Source organism: Neofelis nebulosa, chromosome 2, assembly GCF_028018385.1.
Source record: "Neofelis nebulosa isolate mNeoNeb1 chromosome 2, mNeoNeb1.pri, whole genome shotgun sequence".
In the NCBI taxonomy this organism is placed as follows: Eukaryota; Metazoa; Chordata; class Mammalia; order Carnivora; family Felidae; genus Neofelis; species Neofelis nebulosa.
The window spans coordinates 55,234,359-55,249,198 of NC_080783.1; the positions used below are offsets into that span (position 1 = coordinate 55,234,359).

The window sequence follows — 14,840 nt, forward strand, 5'->3', positions numbered from 1 at the left end:
AATGTCTGTCTTTAAAGTGTTGGGTTCCACTGCTATACTTAATGGTTTCCATATGTCATTGAAACTATGAGCTAAAAATGACTAATATCTTTTAAAGTGCCCAAGGTACCCAAGGAAGTTGTTCCTGAAAAGAAGGTGCCTCTAGTGGTTCCCAAAAAACCAGAAGTCCCACCTGCCAAAGGTACATGTCTACCATTTGATGGAGGATAAAAACCTCGAACTCTTAAAAAGTATTTTGTTCTATGTAAATGTGATGAATGTTTACTAGTGACTCTTCCTAATGTTAAAATACTAATATCTTTAAAGTGCCCGAAGTTCCAAAAGAAGTTGTTCCAGAAAAGAAAGTTGCTGTTCCCAAGAAGCCGGAAGTCCCACCACCCAAAGGTACATGTCACTAATGAGACTCTGCAGAAAACACTCGCTCTTTGTTTTAAAAGTCACTTATTATAGTAAACCCTGTTGTTTGTCAAACCTAATATTCATAATTACAAACCTGCCATTCTGGGTTTTTAGGGTTTAAATGTTCTTAAATAACACCACTGTTTAAAAAAAAGAATTGACGCATCTATTCTGAGCATTGGAAGAGTTTTTGTTAATCTTAATAGGCCACTCTTTTCCTCCCTGCTTTGTGTGGATCTCAGAACAAATTACTGGCCTTGTAAATTTTGTTCTTGGATTTGTCTCTGGGTTATTTGACCTAGATATGAACTAGAGGTGGTATAAATTCCATGTACTGTACGTCTCAACTACCTAGAAGTAAAATTAACTAATATCTTTAAAGTGCCAGAGGTACCAAAGAAACCTGTCTTAGAAGAGGAACCAGCCATTCCTGTTCCTGAGAGAGTAGAGTCTCCTCCTCCAGAAGGTACGCGTAAGACCATTAATGAGCTTGCCACTCATGACAATTGCTAATTTAAGCCTTGTTCCTTTTTTTCTAATCTAGTATCTCTTGGTCATTTTCTATCCTTTAGTTATTTGTCTTAATTATTCTTAATTAGCTCTGATTTGGGTTATCAATCAGAAACATCTACATAGGGCATCATAGGCATCATAAGCTATATGAAAATTTCTCTCATATGCACAGAAAGGAGGACAGAACTGATGACTATAAATGACATTAAATACCAAAAGGGCTTTTTCAAATATTCAGATAATAGAAACAGAAGTCAGTGCAAATGAGATAGATTTCATCTTCACAAAAATGAGAGAAGATATTAATTGAAACATGGAAAGAAATCAAGGTTACTAGTTCTTATGTTCAGTGTTTTGTGCATTTTAGAATATTGTTCCACGCGTGGAATTAAAATTAACTATATTTTTTAAGTCTATGAAGAACCTGAGGAAATTGCTCCTGAAGAGGAAGAGCCAGTTCCTGTTGTGGAAGAGGAAGAGCCAGTTCCTGTTGTGGAAGAGGAGGAACCAGTTCCTGTTGTGGAAGAGGAGGAACCAGAAGCGCCACCACCAACAGGTACAAGACAGGATCCTGTACTGTCTAAGAAAATACATCCTTTGATTTTTATATCGATTATATATCTTCTTTAAGATAAAATTCCAGTCTTCTATCTTCTTATTTGAAATTTGACTTCATTGGCAAAACCGGAAGTCATTTGCACACCAAAAGCTATAGAATTTTACAATATGCCTACCAAAGGAATAGGTGTGATCTTCTTCATTCATTCATTAACGTTAAGCCTTTCGTTGTAATCATTTGACTCTAAAAGAAATTATTATCCTTCAAGTGCCTGAAGAACCAAAGAAGGTTGTTCCAGAGAAGAAAGTTCCTGTTATCAAGAAACCAGAAGCTCCACCTCCTAAAGGTACTTATAGTAAAAGAAATCAATATTTGCTTCTTTTCTGTGTGCTGTCTAAATGTGACACTCTTTCTTTATTACGTATTGTGTTGTATTCTGTGTGTAACTGTTATCTAAATGTTGTTGTGTTGGACAGACTCATCAAATTAATGTGTACATATTGCATCTTGAAATTTTATATTATTAAATGCTACTAATATCTTTAAAGTACCTGAGATGGCAAAGAAAGTTGTCCCAGTGAAGAAAGTTCCAACTGTTAAGAAGCCAGAAATACCAGCAGCTAAAGGTATTCATGTCATCATTGATATTATTTTTATAAAGTAATTTGATATCTGTCCTTGTTGCATAACTAAGGACAAGAATGTCCTGATTTTGTTTTCAGTAATTTTAATGTCGTTCCATTAATTATAGATTCTTTATTCTTAACATGTAAAATATGTTCAAAAATCTTTTTACAAATAAAACTAATATCTTCAAAGTGCCTGAGGTGCCCAAGAAACTTGTTCCAGTAAAGAAAGAACCTGTACCTGTTACCAAAAAACCAGAAGTCCTGCGAGAAAAAGGTACCTACCGTGAAGAAACAATATCTATTTCTCTGAATCACATCTGAGCATTTTAGTAATAGTGCCCAGAGCAAAACATACCGACGTTTTTGCAAAACCACTTTTCCCAGGTAAAAAGGGGAAAGTAATGAGGGCAAAGAGAAAAAATGAGACAGATAAGCAGGAAAACAAACATAAGGAGATTCAGTGGTGCTATGACGTGGTCCATGTGGTAGAAAAAGACCTCCTCTGATTGAAGGTGTAGAACAGCTCAATCGAGCATATTTTGTTGAATGTCTTATAACTAACAAAACAGTGTACTAGAAAAAAAGAAAATAAGATCTGATCCTGTCTTCAAGCACCTTAACTGCAGTGAGAAGAAAGCACAGCAATAACTCCTATCGAGACAGGAAGTGACCACAACTACAGAGTATAAGGGGTTACAGAAGCACAGAGCGAGGGAGATCAACTTCCGGCAGAGAGGCATCAGGGAAAGCTGTATGAAAGAAATAGCATTTTATGTTTTGATGGATTTTTACATTGTAGTCATTGAGAAAATGGTTTTCTAGGCAAAGGGAAGATTTCAAAAAATATTTTTAACGTTTATTTATTTTTGAGATGGGACGGGAGGGGCAGAGAGAGAGAGAGCGGGGGCAGAGAGAGAGAGCGGTAGGGGGAAAGACACAGAATCCAAAACAGGTTCCAGGCTCTGAGCTGTCAGCACAGAGCCTGCAGCAGGACTCCAACCCATGAACCGTGAGATTATGACCTGAGCCAAAGTCAGACGCTTAACCGACTAAGCCACCCAGGCACCCCTAGACAAAGGGAAGATTTTATCAAAAGGCACAGAGGTAGAAGAGTCTAGGAAGTTCAAGGGCTGTCAAATAAATTTGTGCAATTTGAGGATGGATTGGTTGTGGTGTATCTTGAAAGACAGGCTGGATATAAAGCTGAGAGTCATATTTTGGAGTTCTTTGAATGTCCCTATGAGATGTGTCCTCTATTCTGTAGGCAACAGGAAGCTTCAAAGGCTTTGAAGCAGGTGTACCAATTAGTAAGAGCTGAGCTTCAGAAAAATAACTGGCAGTAGTTCCAGCTACTGGAAGACAGTGATAATAGTAAAGAGCCACTGCAGTTCATTAAGGTCATTAAGAGTTGGACAAGATTGGTGGTGGTAGAAATGGAACAAGAGTGAGAGAAATGGGAGATCTAATTGGTGTCTATTATCAAAATAATTAGGGAAATAGAGGAACCCAAGATGATTGTAAGGGTTGTAGCTAGATATCCATGAGGTTCATTGGGTCCCTAACTAATATTAGAAGATAATGAATATATTTTTCACTTTTCAAATACTGAAGGTGGAAATATGCATTTGGAGCTTAGGAAAGAGAGCTGGAGATGTAGATCTAGAAATGAGAGGCACAAGAGTTGCGGGTACAGGAGTGACTGCTTAAAGAATGTAGAGCTGATTTGTAAAGGCTTCAGAGTTAGACCAGTGGAGAACACTGACACTTAAGGGTACACAGAGGAAGAGAAGTAAATGAAGAAGGCTGAGAAGACTCGTGTATAAAATTGGAATGTCCAGAAAAGCCATATTCCCCCACAGTGTCTTATAAGATAAAGTGCTTTCCCCTGTATTCTTTGCCTGCTGTTTGCAGAATCTTGCACATCTTCTAAATTCTTAATAGTAAAAAAAAAAAAAATCAATGTCTTTAAAGTGCCTCAAGTGCCCAAGGAAATCGTCCCAGAAAAGAAAGTGTCCATTCCTATTCCTGAAGAGCCAGAAGCTCCACCTGTCCAAGGTACATGGCTGCTCTATAAATCTTGGAAAGATGACAATTGTCTTCATCTTGCTTTGGTTGTAGATGGGTCTTATGTATTTATCTGTTGTCTGTCTTATGTCCTGAAGTTGATATCTTGGGGTCATCTGAAGAATATGTTATTGAGTCTAACTAAGATGATATGTTGTAACTTAGCAGTTACAGGATTCTCTTGTGAATTGAGTCTAAAATATAACACTGTGTTTTTTAAGTTGAAGAGTCTCCTGAGGAAATAATATATGAAGAAAAAGCATCCATAACCATTGGTAGAAAAGTGACTCCCCCTGTTGAAGGTATATATGTGTGTGTGTGTGTGTGTGTGTGTGTGTGTGTGTGTGTATACACACACACACACACAGTATTCATAGGGTGACATTCTTTCTTAAAATTATATACAGAAGCATTCCAGCATATGTTTGCTTCATTTTTCAAATAGTTATACTTCTTTTGAATATAATCTTGAATTTGCTTATTCTTGACAGTAATTGTAAATTCCCAAAGATAGTTTACAAAGCAAAACTGGAATAATTGCATTGGATTCTCAAACAATAACCCCATATCAAATTTTAAGTCATCTCATTTGCTATCAACATACAACAAATAAAGTAGTTAATAGAATGTTTTAGTGTAACAGAAACCTTAACTCTTTTTCTATATAAGAGAATCTGTACAAATTGTATATTTTTGTTTTTGTGACTAAAATCTTTGCAACTGTGTGAAATTTGTATGAGTCTCTGTGAAGAACTTTACAACCTCATATCTTCTGTCAACATTCTTTAAAGAACGTGAAATTCAAAAGTATATTGAGCCTGAAGAACCTGAACCTGAACCACAGCCAGAAGAAATACCGATACAAGGTATTCAATTACTTGGATTATCTTCATCATCATAGACTTCATCTTCATATACATATATATGTTTTATGTTAGTCTGTAAGTCTCTTTGCATCTGTATGTAAGATACTCTTTTTTAAGTGTGCATTTCATTCATATGTATCCTTGTCATTTGTACTGTTGATCTCATGTCAGTGTGGCATATACGGATACTTCCTTTGTTTTTATTGGTGCCTTTGCTGTATTTCTCATCATCTGTGTACAATGTTGATGTTTTTGTGTTTTATGTGGGATACTGTTTTATGTTTTATGTTGGACACTAATAAGAACTTAAAAAGAAAACCTTTTATTTCATATATGTTTAAATTTCTACTGAATATACTATCTACACACCTGCTAATTAACATATACATGTACTAACACTCCTGAAATACTCTTTCAAGAACCTGAACCGGAAAAGAAGGTTATCGAGAAACCAAAACTCAAACCAAAGCCTGCAGTACCTCCTCCTGCTCCACCTAAGGAAGATGTGAAGGAGAAAATATTCCAACTTAAAGGTATAAAATGCCACACCAAAATTTTATTAACCTGCTTCAAACTTCTTTTCAGTCATCAGAAATGGTGCTTGCAAGAAATGTATTACTTTTAAAAGTGTGTGCTTGCAAACACAATCAGGCTGTGGGAATTGCATAGAGACCTGTGTTTTCTGCTGCCTTTGGGTGCTTTGTCTGGTCATGCCTGACAGAAAGTGTATCATGGTTAGCTTCATCCTGCCGATCTGGATGCAGGCGCTGTCCAACTAACTTTCTTACGGAGAAAGGATTTCCTCGTTTCAAAGTGTGATTGCCATGCATATCTTTGAGATCTTGTGCATTTGGGATGTGTAAGAAAACTTTGCATGAAATTTTTAACGTTGCAGTAACAAATTTAAAACTCTGTTCTTAAAGAATTTCACGCGCTTTAAAACATACTCTAAATAATATATTTATGGCATTGATAGCTGATATGTGCTCATATACCATCAAAGGAAAGCATATGAATGATAGAAAGTCACTGCTCCCTTACTTTTTTTTTCTTTCACAACTTAATAAAAGCCAAATTGTGTTCTGTAGTGGTCCTCGGTGTAGCCAGAAAGAGTGATTATGAATACATTTGATATCCAGCATCTCTTCTCATTGTTAAGTTTCCCTTCATTCTTTTTGCATTTAGATATTTCTTTGAACTGATGCAATATTACTTAATTTTTAAAATAACATCTTGAAACGCTGAAATAAACTGGCAAAAGCATATTATTCTTTTAATTGTAATATAGTGTTGTCTTATTTGTAGTGTCATGAGATTTCTCAACCTAAAATAATCTACATATAATCTTAGATAAGCACTTTTCCCATACTCACCTAAACGTGTACAAAGCCAGGATATTCCAGAGTAATACTGCTTATAATGATTCTTGTCCCTCTTCACTCCTCTTGACCAGTAGGGGTAACTTCTGGTATTTTAAGTCAGACATAGAAAATGGGCTACCCATCTGTTGATTCATAGTCCATGAAGACACACAATTAATACACTTCTCTTAATATAAATTTATACTCAAAGGAATATTTCTTCCTCCTGCAAAGAACAAAAATTATCTTCTTTCTCCACCAGACTTATACCTACAACCCAAGGTCAGAGTAAAGAGGCAATGTTTTCATGGTTTAAGCGTGTCTTGTGTGTTCTTTGGTGGCTGCTGTTGGCTGTTATTAATGCTATTTCGTTGTAAGAAAAGCTTGGTTTTGACTCTTAGCGCACATATTTAAAAATTTGCTTCAGATTAGTCTAAATATACAAATAATAAAATTAAGATCATATTCTTTAAAGCTGTTCCAAAGAAGAAAGTTCCTGAAAAACCTGAAGTTCCAGAAAAAGTGGAGCTTAAACCTCTGAAAGGTATTTCACAGTCTGGGAAATGCATTTATATGCATTATCCCTTCATCTGACTTTTGGCTCTTCCTGTCTTCTAGAATGTTCTTTCTTTCTTTCTTTCTTTCTTTCTTTCTTTCTTTCTTTCTTTCTTTCTTTCTTTCTTTTCTTCTTTCTTTTAAGTAATCAGAGTAATCTCATTTATTTCTTGTATTGTTGTAGCTTTTATGGTCCTGGCTCATGAGTGTTGCTTCCTCTGTCTCCCATCAAATTCATACATTTGTGGATAGATATTGTTTATCTTTGTCTCATCTACATATGTCTTCTTGCATTTTCCTAAACTTAAAAATATCACATTTTACTTACTAGCTGAAATTAGTATCAGGACCCATATTAGGTTAAAATGCAGGGAGTTAATATTAGAAAACTTTAGAATTTCGCCTGAACAACAGTATTTTAGCCAGTGTTATAAGCACTAAAAATAAGTCACGCTCTCCTTCTGTATTACTGAGATGACTCATGGAGATTTCCTCAGGCCTTTCCTGTCACTCTCTTGTCACTGACTCCAAGACATTCTTTCAGGTGTACAGATCTCACATTTTAGGGAACATTCTTCATTGCTGCAGGTCATTTTTCAAAATTTATTTCTCTTGACACAGTATTTTCCCTATCTAAACTTAGACCCTAAAGGAAAATAAATGGATCATAAATTTTAGAAAATTTTCTGTTACAAATAAAATTATTAACTTTTCTAGTAAGTATAATGGGTAACAGTGTTCTATTTAAGTAATCAACATATCCAGACCCAGAAATTGAATCTGTTGTTGATTCACTCTGTAATGTTAGAGAAGTCATCCCTCTAAATACACATTTCCTGATTTATAAAATGGGGATTACAAAATAATGTGATAATGGCTGTTAACTAGTGACAAGGAAAAGCCACTCAAACATTCAAATGACATGTAATTACATATAATAGCTTTAAAAATTATAGCTGCAATGGTGTGTTTTGTACCTGAAATGAAATAATATGGAAAAACAAATGCAAAGATGTATTTCCACTATGTCCATCATGTGAGTAAAGGATATATGACATCCTTATGTTCATTAGATGTGTGGTTGTCTCTCCAGGTTTGATCAATAAAAATGGTTTTACATTGAGAATATTAGTAATCCTAAAATACTATTGAAAGTCAGCACAATTTATCATGGTTAAAAAAGTTTAATGTTTAGGTGTGAAATTTTACTTAACATACTTGACAGAAAAAAATCATTTAAAATGAAATGCTTACATATTTACTTTTTGTATATTTAAATTTTGTAGTTATGCAAAGTTATCTTCACATTAAAAAAATAAAACTATTTAGTGAATTGCAAATATCTTGTTTAAAGCACCAAATAGGAAATTTTATAGAAATATCTAAAATGCAGATTTCACATGACTAAATAAATATGGTGTTAAGTGATACAAAATAATGTATTAAATTGATTTTCATTGACATGAGTAGAGACGTAAGGTGGTTCAATAAGCACCCAGTGTTTCTCTTTTTTCCACTCAAATCTTTGAGGGGGCTAGAGGAGGAGGAGGAGAAACATTATATATGCTGTACATATCTTTGTGCCCAACAGTCACTGAAGATGCAAAATAGAATGAATTTAGACTTGGGTCCCTTTTTAGTCTAAAGACCATTTTTTTATTCATTAAAAAGAACTCCAACGCCAGCTCTCAAATTCTATAGTTTTATAATTTTAGGTATTATTTCAAAAAGGAGATCTTGAGAAATGATATTTCTCTTCTGTTAAGAAAATGAGAATGGCCCTTTCCCAACATCAAGGTCATCAGCCAGATCCCGTGGCTTCTTCTCTTACCAGTGGAGAAGATTGAATATTGACACTAACACTTACCAGTATAATTTTAATGTAATTAATGGTTCGTGTCTATAATTGTAGATTGGGGCAAAGATGCTGTCAGGAACCCTATATGTGATCAAAGACTCATAAAGTCAATATACAATAACGTCTTCTACCCTCATTTAAGATGAATATATTTGCTTGTAATAAATGCAGTGGAATTTGTCACAAGGCTATGTAGATATTTGCAGAGGAAATAACTTGAAGTGTATTATTTGCTTTTAAATTCTGTGATATTTATAGGCAGCAAACGTTATTACTTATGCACTGCAGTTAACTAGTTTTGAAAGAGACCTTTTTCTTGTTGAAATTTACTTTTTATATGAATTCACTTCAAAATTTGAAATCATATTCTTTTAAGTGCCTGGAGTTGAAAAGAAAGTTCGCAAATTACTTCCTGAACCTAAGCCTCAACCAAAGGAAGAAGTTGTTCTCAAAAGCGGTATAGTATTTTTCAACTGTTTTTTTTTAGCTTTACGTTGACCAGAAACAGACTTGAAAGCTTACAAAATGTTTCTGTCTCTTGGTCAGATTACCTATTCAGATACCTATTTATCACAATTCATTTATAGTTGCGTTGAAAATTAGGAAGATTATCATTTCCATGTCTTTTTTAAAAGAAGACAGAAATTTTGTAAGCACTCACAGTGTTTTGAAATTTACATGAATAGACATAACCAAACTGATAATGCTCTAAGCTAATAATAATGACCACAGCTGTCATGTTTGTAATCACATGATGTAGTAAAATACACTAAGCCTATTAAGTACCCCAAATTACAGAGGAACTATGTAAGCCTAAATTCAGTATTCAGCTTTGAAGTGTAACACAGGACCATCACAACTAATAAGTAACATTTTTAAAAAACTGAACATTTCTTTCTACTAATAAACTATTAAAGAATTGAAAGTAGGATTTTCAGATGAAGAAGTTGTAACATTTTCTTCATGCAGAATTACAGATATCTAGGCCACAGTTCTTTGGCTATCTCCACTTAAGTAAACTTTATACTTATTTAAACACTCCTCGTTATATTAGAATGTTGAATTATGATTCGAATTTGTTGCTATTTAAACTTATTCATTTTGTGATTTGGTCATTTTTGCAATGGAGTTGTCTCCAAACAACAGATTGGCTATGTACATGGATATAAAGTGACTCTGAGTGTTATTCTAATTAAGATAGCAAACTTTGACTTTTTTTTCTTAAAAACAAGCACTTCTAGCATAAATGCTAATTGCCCAGTGCACCAGGTGGCATGCTTTTCATTTTCCTTGCTTAGTGCACTATTTGCATTTGTCTAGCTCAACATCTTCATTAGTTTGTTTGTCTTGGTTTACATATAAACCTTTTTGTCTTTTAAGTTCTAAGAAAGAGGCCTGAAGAAGAAGAACCTAAAGTAGAACCTAAAAAACTAGAAAAAGTTAAAAAACCAGGTAGGAATCTCAGTAACAATTCTCTTTTAACAAAATGGACATTTAACAAAAGGTTTATCTTGTAAACATTATCGGAGTTAAATATAAACACAGCTTCATATTTCATCTGTGAAATAGTCTGTGCTTTCCATTGTCTGCTTTCTGTTTAAATATCTTTATAGTTATTTCAAATCCATTCATGTATGTCCCTGTACTTCATTGTTGTTAGTACTTTGCCACTGGTCCTTCTGGTAGAAATGATTGTGAAATAATCAAAATGGCTACAAAATAACTTAATGGGAGGGTGTCAGCAAATGTGGCACAGAATTTGGGGGCTTTTAAGTGGGTTGATTTTTATCATTAGTCTATTTTCAAAGGATGTATTTATTGGGAACTGTTATGGAAGTGATTTAGACAGGGGAAGCTGATGGAGTTAGGACCCAAGTGGATGGAATAAGGGAAAGGCAAATAAATTGAGGCAGAGTCAAGAAGAGAAAATAGAAATTAGTTGATACAGTATAAGGTTTTGTTAAAAGCCATTAATGGAGCTTTTGAAAGATAGTTTGATCTGATTATTTCAGGTCAATTGATTTCTAACTATTCAAATAACACTAGAAAATAATCTTACTATCTTAAAGTACCAGAGCCACCTCCAAAAGCTGTTGAAGAGGCTGAAGTACCTCCAGCTGTTACAAAAAGGGAAAGGAAAGTTCCTGAACCAGTAAAAGGTACAAACTTATTGGCACTTTCTTAGTCTCTAAAAATGCAAATATGCATCATTTAAAATACCATTACACTGGCATTAAGATTGGAACACATGACCTTAATCTGCTCATCACCTATGGCTTTAATTTTCTATACCATTTCACTTTTATGTGAACCTGGCTAATGACCACCCATTTATCAAATAAATAAGTTTTAAGCGCTAGGAAAGAAATGGGTAATTTGATGAATAACAACATTAGAACCAATCAGATGCTCTACTATTATTTTCCAAATATTTTGTTTCAAATGCAAAATAAACTTAGATCAAATACTTGATTTAGTGACTGTATGTATATAAATTCTAGTATATCCCAAGATCTATTAAGTCTGTCCAATTTTGGTTTGAATTTGTGAAAAACTTCCAAAATACTGCGATAACCTGCTTACTATTGTGAATTATTTTAGTTCCTGAAATTAAGCCAGCAATACCTCTCCCTGGACCTGAACCAAAACCAAAGCCTGAACCAGGTAAGCAAACTTATCCTCAGTGCCAACAGCATATTCCTTCAGGCTTCATTACAAATAACATGTCAAATAACAAAATTCAACCAAGCAGATGTGAAGATCTAATTGGCTACATGATTCATGAATGGGGCAACACCCCGTCTAGCAAATAGAGGCACCTGAGTTGTACAAAATGGGAGGTTTTTATATGCAGAGGGTGGAAGCAAACCAGTTATGAGCTCAAAAAAGGATTGTTCCCAAGGAGATTATCTGCCAGGGGGGAAAAAGCAGGGGTTTTTTATCATGCATATTATGTCTTTCTTTCTTTGGGTGTTAGAGAGGACCCAGGTGACCCACTCTTTGGTGCTGATGGGAGGAAAAATCTCCTGACTTACCAGTGAAGTCCACATTTCTGGAGGGAGGTTGAAACTGCAATTAGACCGAGTATAAAGTCCCATTTTGAGAACTTGGTCAAATGACACCATTTTGGACCTGCGATTTTCTTTTCTGTTTTAAGCAAATATGTAGTTAATTTAAAAAGGGAGTAAATGTCCACATGCATCAAAAGATTTCCAATGTCCCAATATATCTTTAGACATTATTTATTTTATTCAATATACTTAAGTATATTGGAATATATTGAATGTATTATACTATATAAAGATTATGTTATAGTTAGAACATATTATTCTCTGAAAAACTAGTGATTTAAAATTTTTAAAATTATATCAGAAAAAGCAAATAGGCCACTAAATGAGATTTTAGGAAGAGACAAATGGATACATTAATGCAATGGACATCTCTCTACAGAAGTGAAAATAATCAAACCGCCTCCTGTGGAGCCCGCACCAACTCCCATTGCTGCCCCAGTGACCGTACCAGTAGTTGGAAAGAAAGCAGGTATTTGTTCTATAGTTTTCTTTTTGCTTGTTTGTTTTAATGGCTTAATAAAAGTATTCATACTTCATTAAAATTCAAGCCCTCTTGTTGAAATGTAGGTATCATCAAGGTGGGGGAGCAGGGGTGTTTATAAATTCTTGATTAAATTTTTATCATCTTATGTCCTTTACCAAACTAATCTGTCACCCATGGGTACATACTGTGTTTTGATTGAAATATACATTCCTTCAAAGCATCATTGCTTTATATTCTTTTGATATTAAGAAATGAATATGTTCAAGGCTGATGAAAACAAAGGAGACAGACAGACTCTCTAAGGACATACATCTAGGCAGCCTGTGGATATTCAAATTTCCCCCATGTGACCTGTAGGAAACATTTCTCCTTCTTTAAAAAAGACTGCATATTAAGATAATGAGAAAGTTCAGGAAAAAAAGATTGCATATTAAGAAATGAGAAAGTTCAGGAAAGTTCAGGAAAAGTTCAGTGTTACGATGATTGCATAACACTGTGAATATACTTAATGCAACTGAATTGTATACCTGTTACAGTGGTTAAAATGGTAAATTTTATGTTGGTGTATTTTACCACAACAAAAAAAGGAGAGACCAAAAAAAGACAACGTAGTTCAGCCTTTAAATCTATATAAGACTTTAGGTCAATAGTAATTTTCTTAGATGTACTAACTCTGTGGCATTAACTATCTCAGGTACAAACTTAAGTTACTTATAAATTGTACATAACCTATTAGTAGTGTGTCACTTGATGATAATCTCAAAACCAAAAATGATTTGATATGTATTGATCATTGATAAATATGTGTCCTAACTATTTGATCCTTGGCTAGTTATTTAACCTGTTTAAATTTTAAATTTCCTAGTCTGTAAAATCAGATTCATAATTATATCTGCCTCATAGGATCATTGTAAGGATTAAATATATATAAAACAGTACAGTGCCACCTGGCATATAGTAAAGCACAATAAATTTTTCATTATGTTTAATGACAGACAATATACTGTATTCTTTGGGTTGTAGTTTAATATTTATTTATGTTAATATATTTGTCACTGATATTTATGATTTAGGCATTATTCTGTTAAATTTTTATAATTGCAATGTGATACCTTTCATTAGCTCAGGAAAGGATCCTAACTGCCAGTGAGCTAATTAAATGTGCATAAAAATGAAGCTTTTCTCACACTCCCAGGGGCTTAAACTAGAGAGTTGGTTCTATAGTTTATATTTTGCCACATTAATAATTTCATTAAACTCTAAATAGAGGAACTGTCTTACTTCTGCCTTAGTTCATTGTCTGATTAAGGGAACTCTTCAAAGGAATCCGTATGTGTGTAACACATAGACCCTCCTCTTTCCTCAGTCTTTACTGGATTTGTCTGCCCAGTTAAAAAAACAAAAACAAAAAATAGACTTGGGGTGCCTGGGTGACTTGGTTAAGCAGCTGACTTCAGCTCAGGTCATGAGTTTAAGCCCCCTGTGGGGCTCTGTGCTGACAGCTCAGTATCTGGAGCCTGCTTCCGATTCTGTGTGTGTCTCTCTCTCTCTGCCCCTCCCATGCTTGCTCTCTGTCTCTCTCAAAAATAATAAACATTAAAAAAAAATAGGCTTTTGGTAATTTCTGGGCCATTTCCCTTTTGCCTACATTGATTCCTTGTTGACAAAAACGTCTTTCCTCGATTCACTTACCCAACACATACAAAATCATATCAAATACTTTGCATAGCTATGCAAGAGTAAAACTTCCTCATAAGGCAAGAGTAAGTCTTCTCCCAGAAATGGGAGAAGAATAAAATCACTTGCTGAAAGCGATTTTTAAATCCTAAATATGTTGGTAATTTGGCTCGGTCACATCATTGACCAGAATGATACTGATCAAAATATGCCTTCTTGGAAGTAGCAAAGTATTGTCCATCGAAGTCATATAAATAAAGTCAATTTCTCTTCATGCATTAATATTTATAATAAAGAACATGATTCACCCTGCATGGTTTACTATGACACATAAAATAGATCTAAAAATTGTTTAAATGCTGAATTTTCTTTGTATCTCAGAAGCCAAAGCACCTAAAGAGGAAGCTGCCAAGCCGAAAGGTCCCATCAAAGGTAAGAGTCATTTCCCTGCACCTCAATTGTAACCTTTCACTCTGGGAAACTTTACATTCAAGAGGGAAAAAAAGTGCTGCTATAAACATTGGGGTCTGGGGGCGGGTGGGGGAGAGGGAAAATGGGTGATGGGCATTGAGGAGGGCACTTGTTGGGATGAGCACTGGGTGTTGTATGTAAGCCAATTTGGCAATAAATTCTATTTTAAAAAAATAAAATGCCAAAAGAAAAAAAAACTACAGAAAAAAAAGAGGAAAAAAGTTTTAAAATTTATAACAATTTTCATTATTCCCTACTGATTCTGCTAAAACGAATATGTCTTCTGATAGTTCAAGTACTATAACTCTAATATTATTCAAGTGGGTATTATAT

General features: G+C 34.4%; 1 protein-coding gene across 1 annotated transcript in view; it reads left to right on the forward strand.

Moving 5' to 3' along the window:
- TTN (titin) overlaps positions 1–14,840 on the forward strand; it is a 276,220-nt gene that overhangs the window by 148,806 nt on the left and 112,574 nt on the right. The window contains exons 192-209 of the mRNA XM_058712718.1: positions 98–181; positions 307–384; positions 782–865; positions 1,325–1,468; positions 1,740–1,817; positions 2,020–2,097; positions 2,291–2,374; positions 4,072–4,155; positions 4,386–4,466; positions 4,956–5,030; positions 5,450–5,563; positions 6,867–6,935; positions 9,181–9,261; positions 10,185–10,256; positions 10,874–10,963; positions 11,406–11,468; positions 12,255–12,344; positions 14,418–14,468. Coding sequence (XP_058568701.1) covers positions 98–181; positions 307–384; positions 782–865; positions 1,325–1,468; positions 1,740–1,817; positions 2,020–2,097; positions 2,291–2,374; positions 4,072–4,155; positions 4,386–4,466; positions 4,956–5,030; positions 5,450–5,563; positions 6,867–6,935; positions 9,181–9,261; positions 10,185–10,256; positions 10,874–10,963; positions 11,406–11,468; positions 12,255–12,344; positions 14,418–14,468 — 1,500 coding nt within the window. The remainder of the gene's footprint in view (positions 1–97; positions 182–306; positions 385–781; positions 866–1,324; positions 1,469–1,739; positions 1,818–2,019; positions 2,098–2,290; positions 2,375–4,071; positions 4,156–4,385; positions 4,467–4,955; positions 5,031–5,449; positions 5,564–6,866; positions 6,936–9,180; positions 9,262–10,184; positions 10,257–10,873; positions 10,964–11,405; positions 11,469–12,254; positions 12,345–14,417; positions 14,469–14,840) is intronic.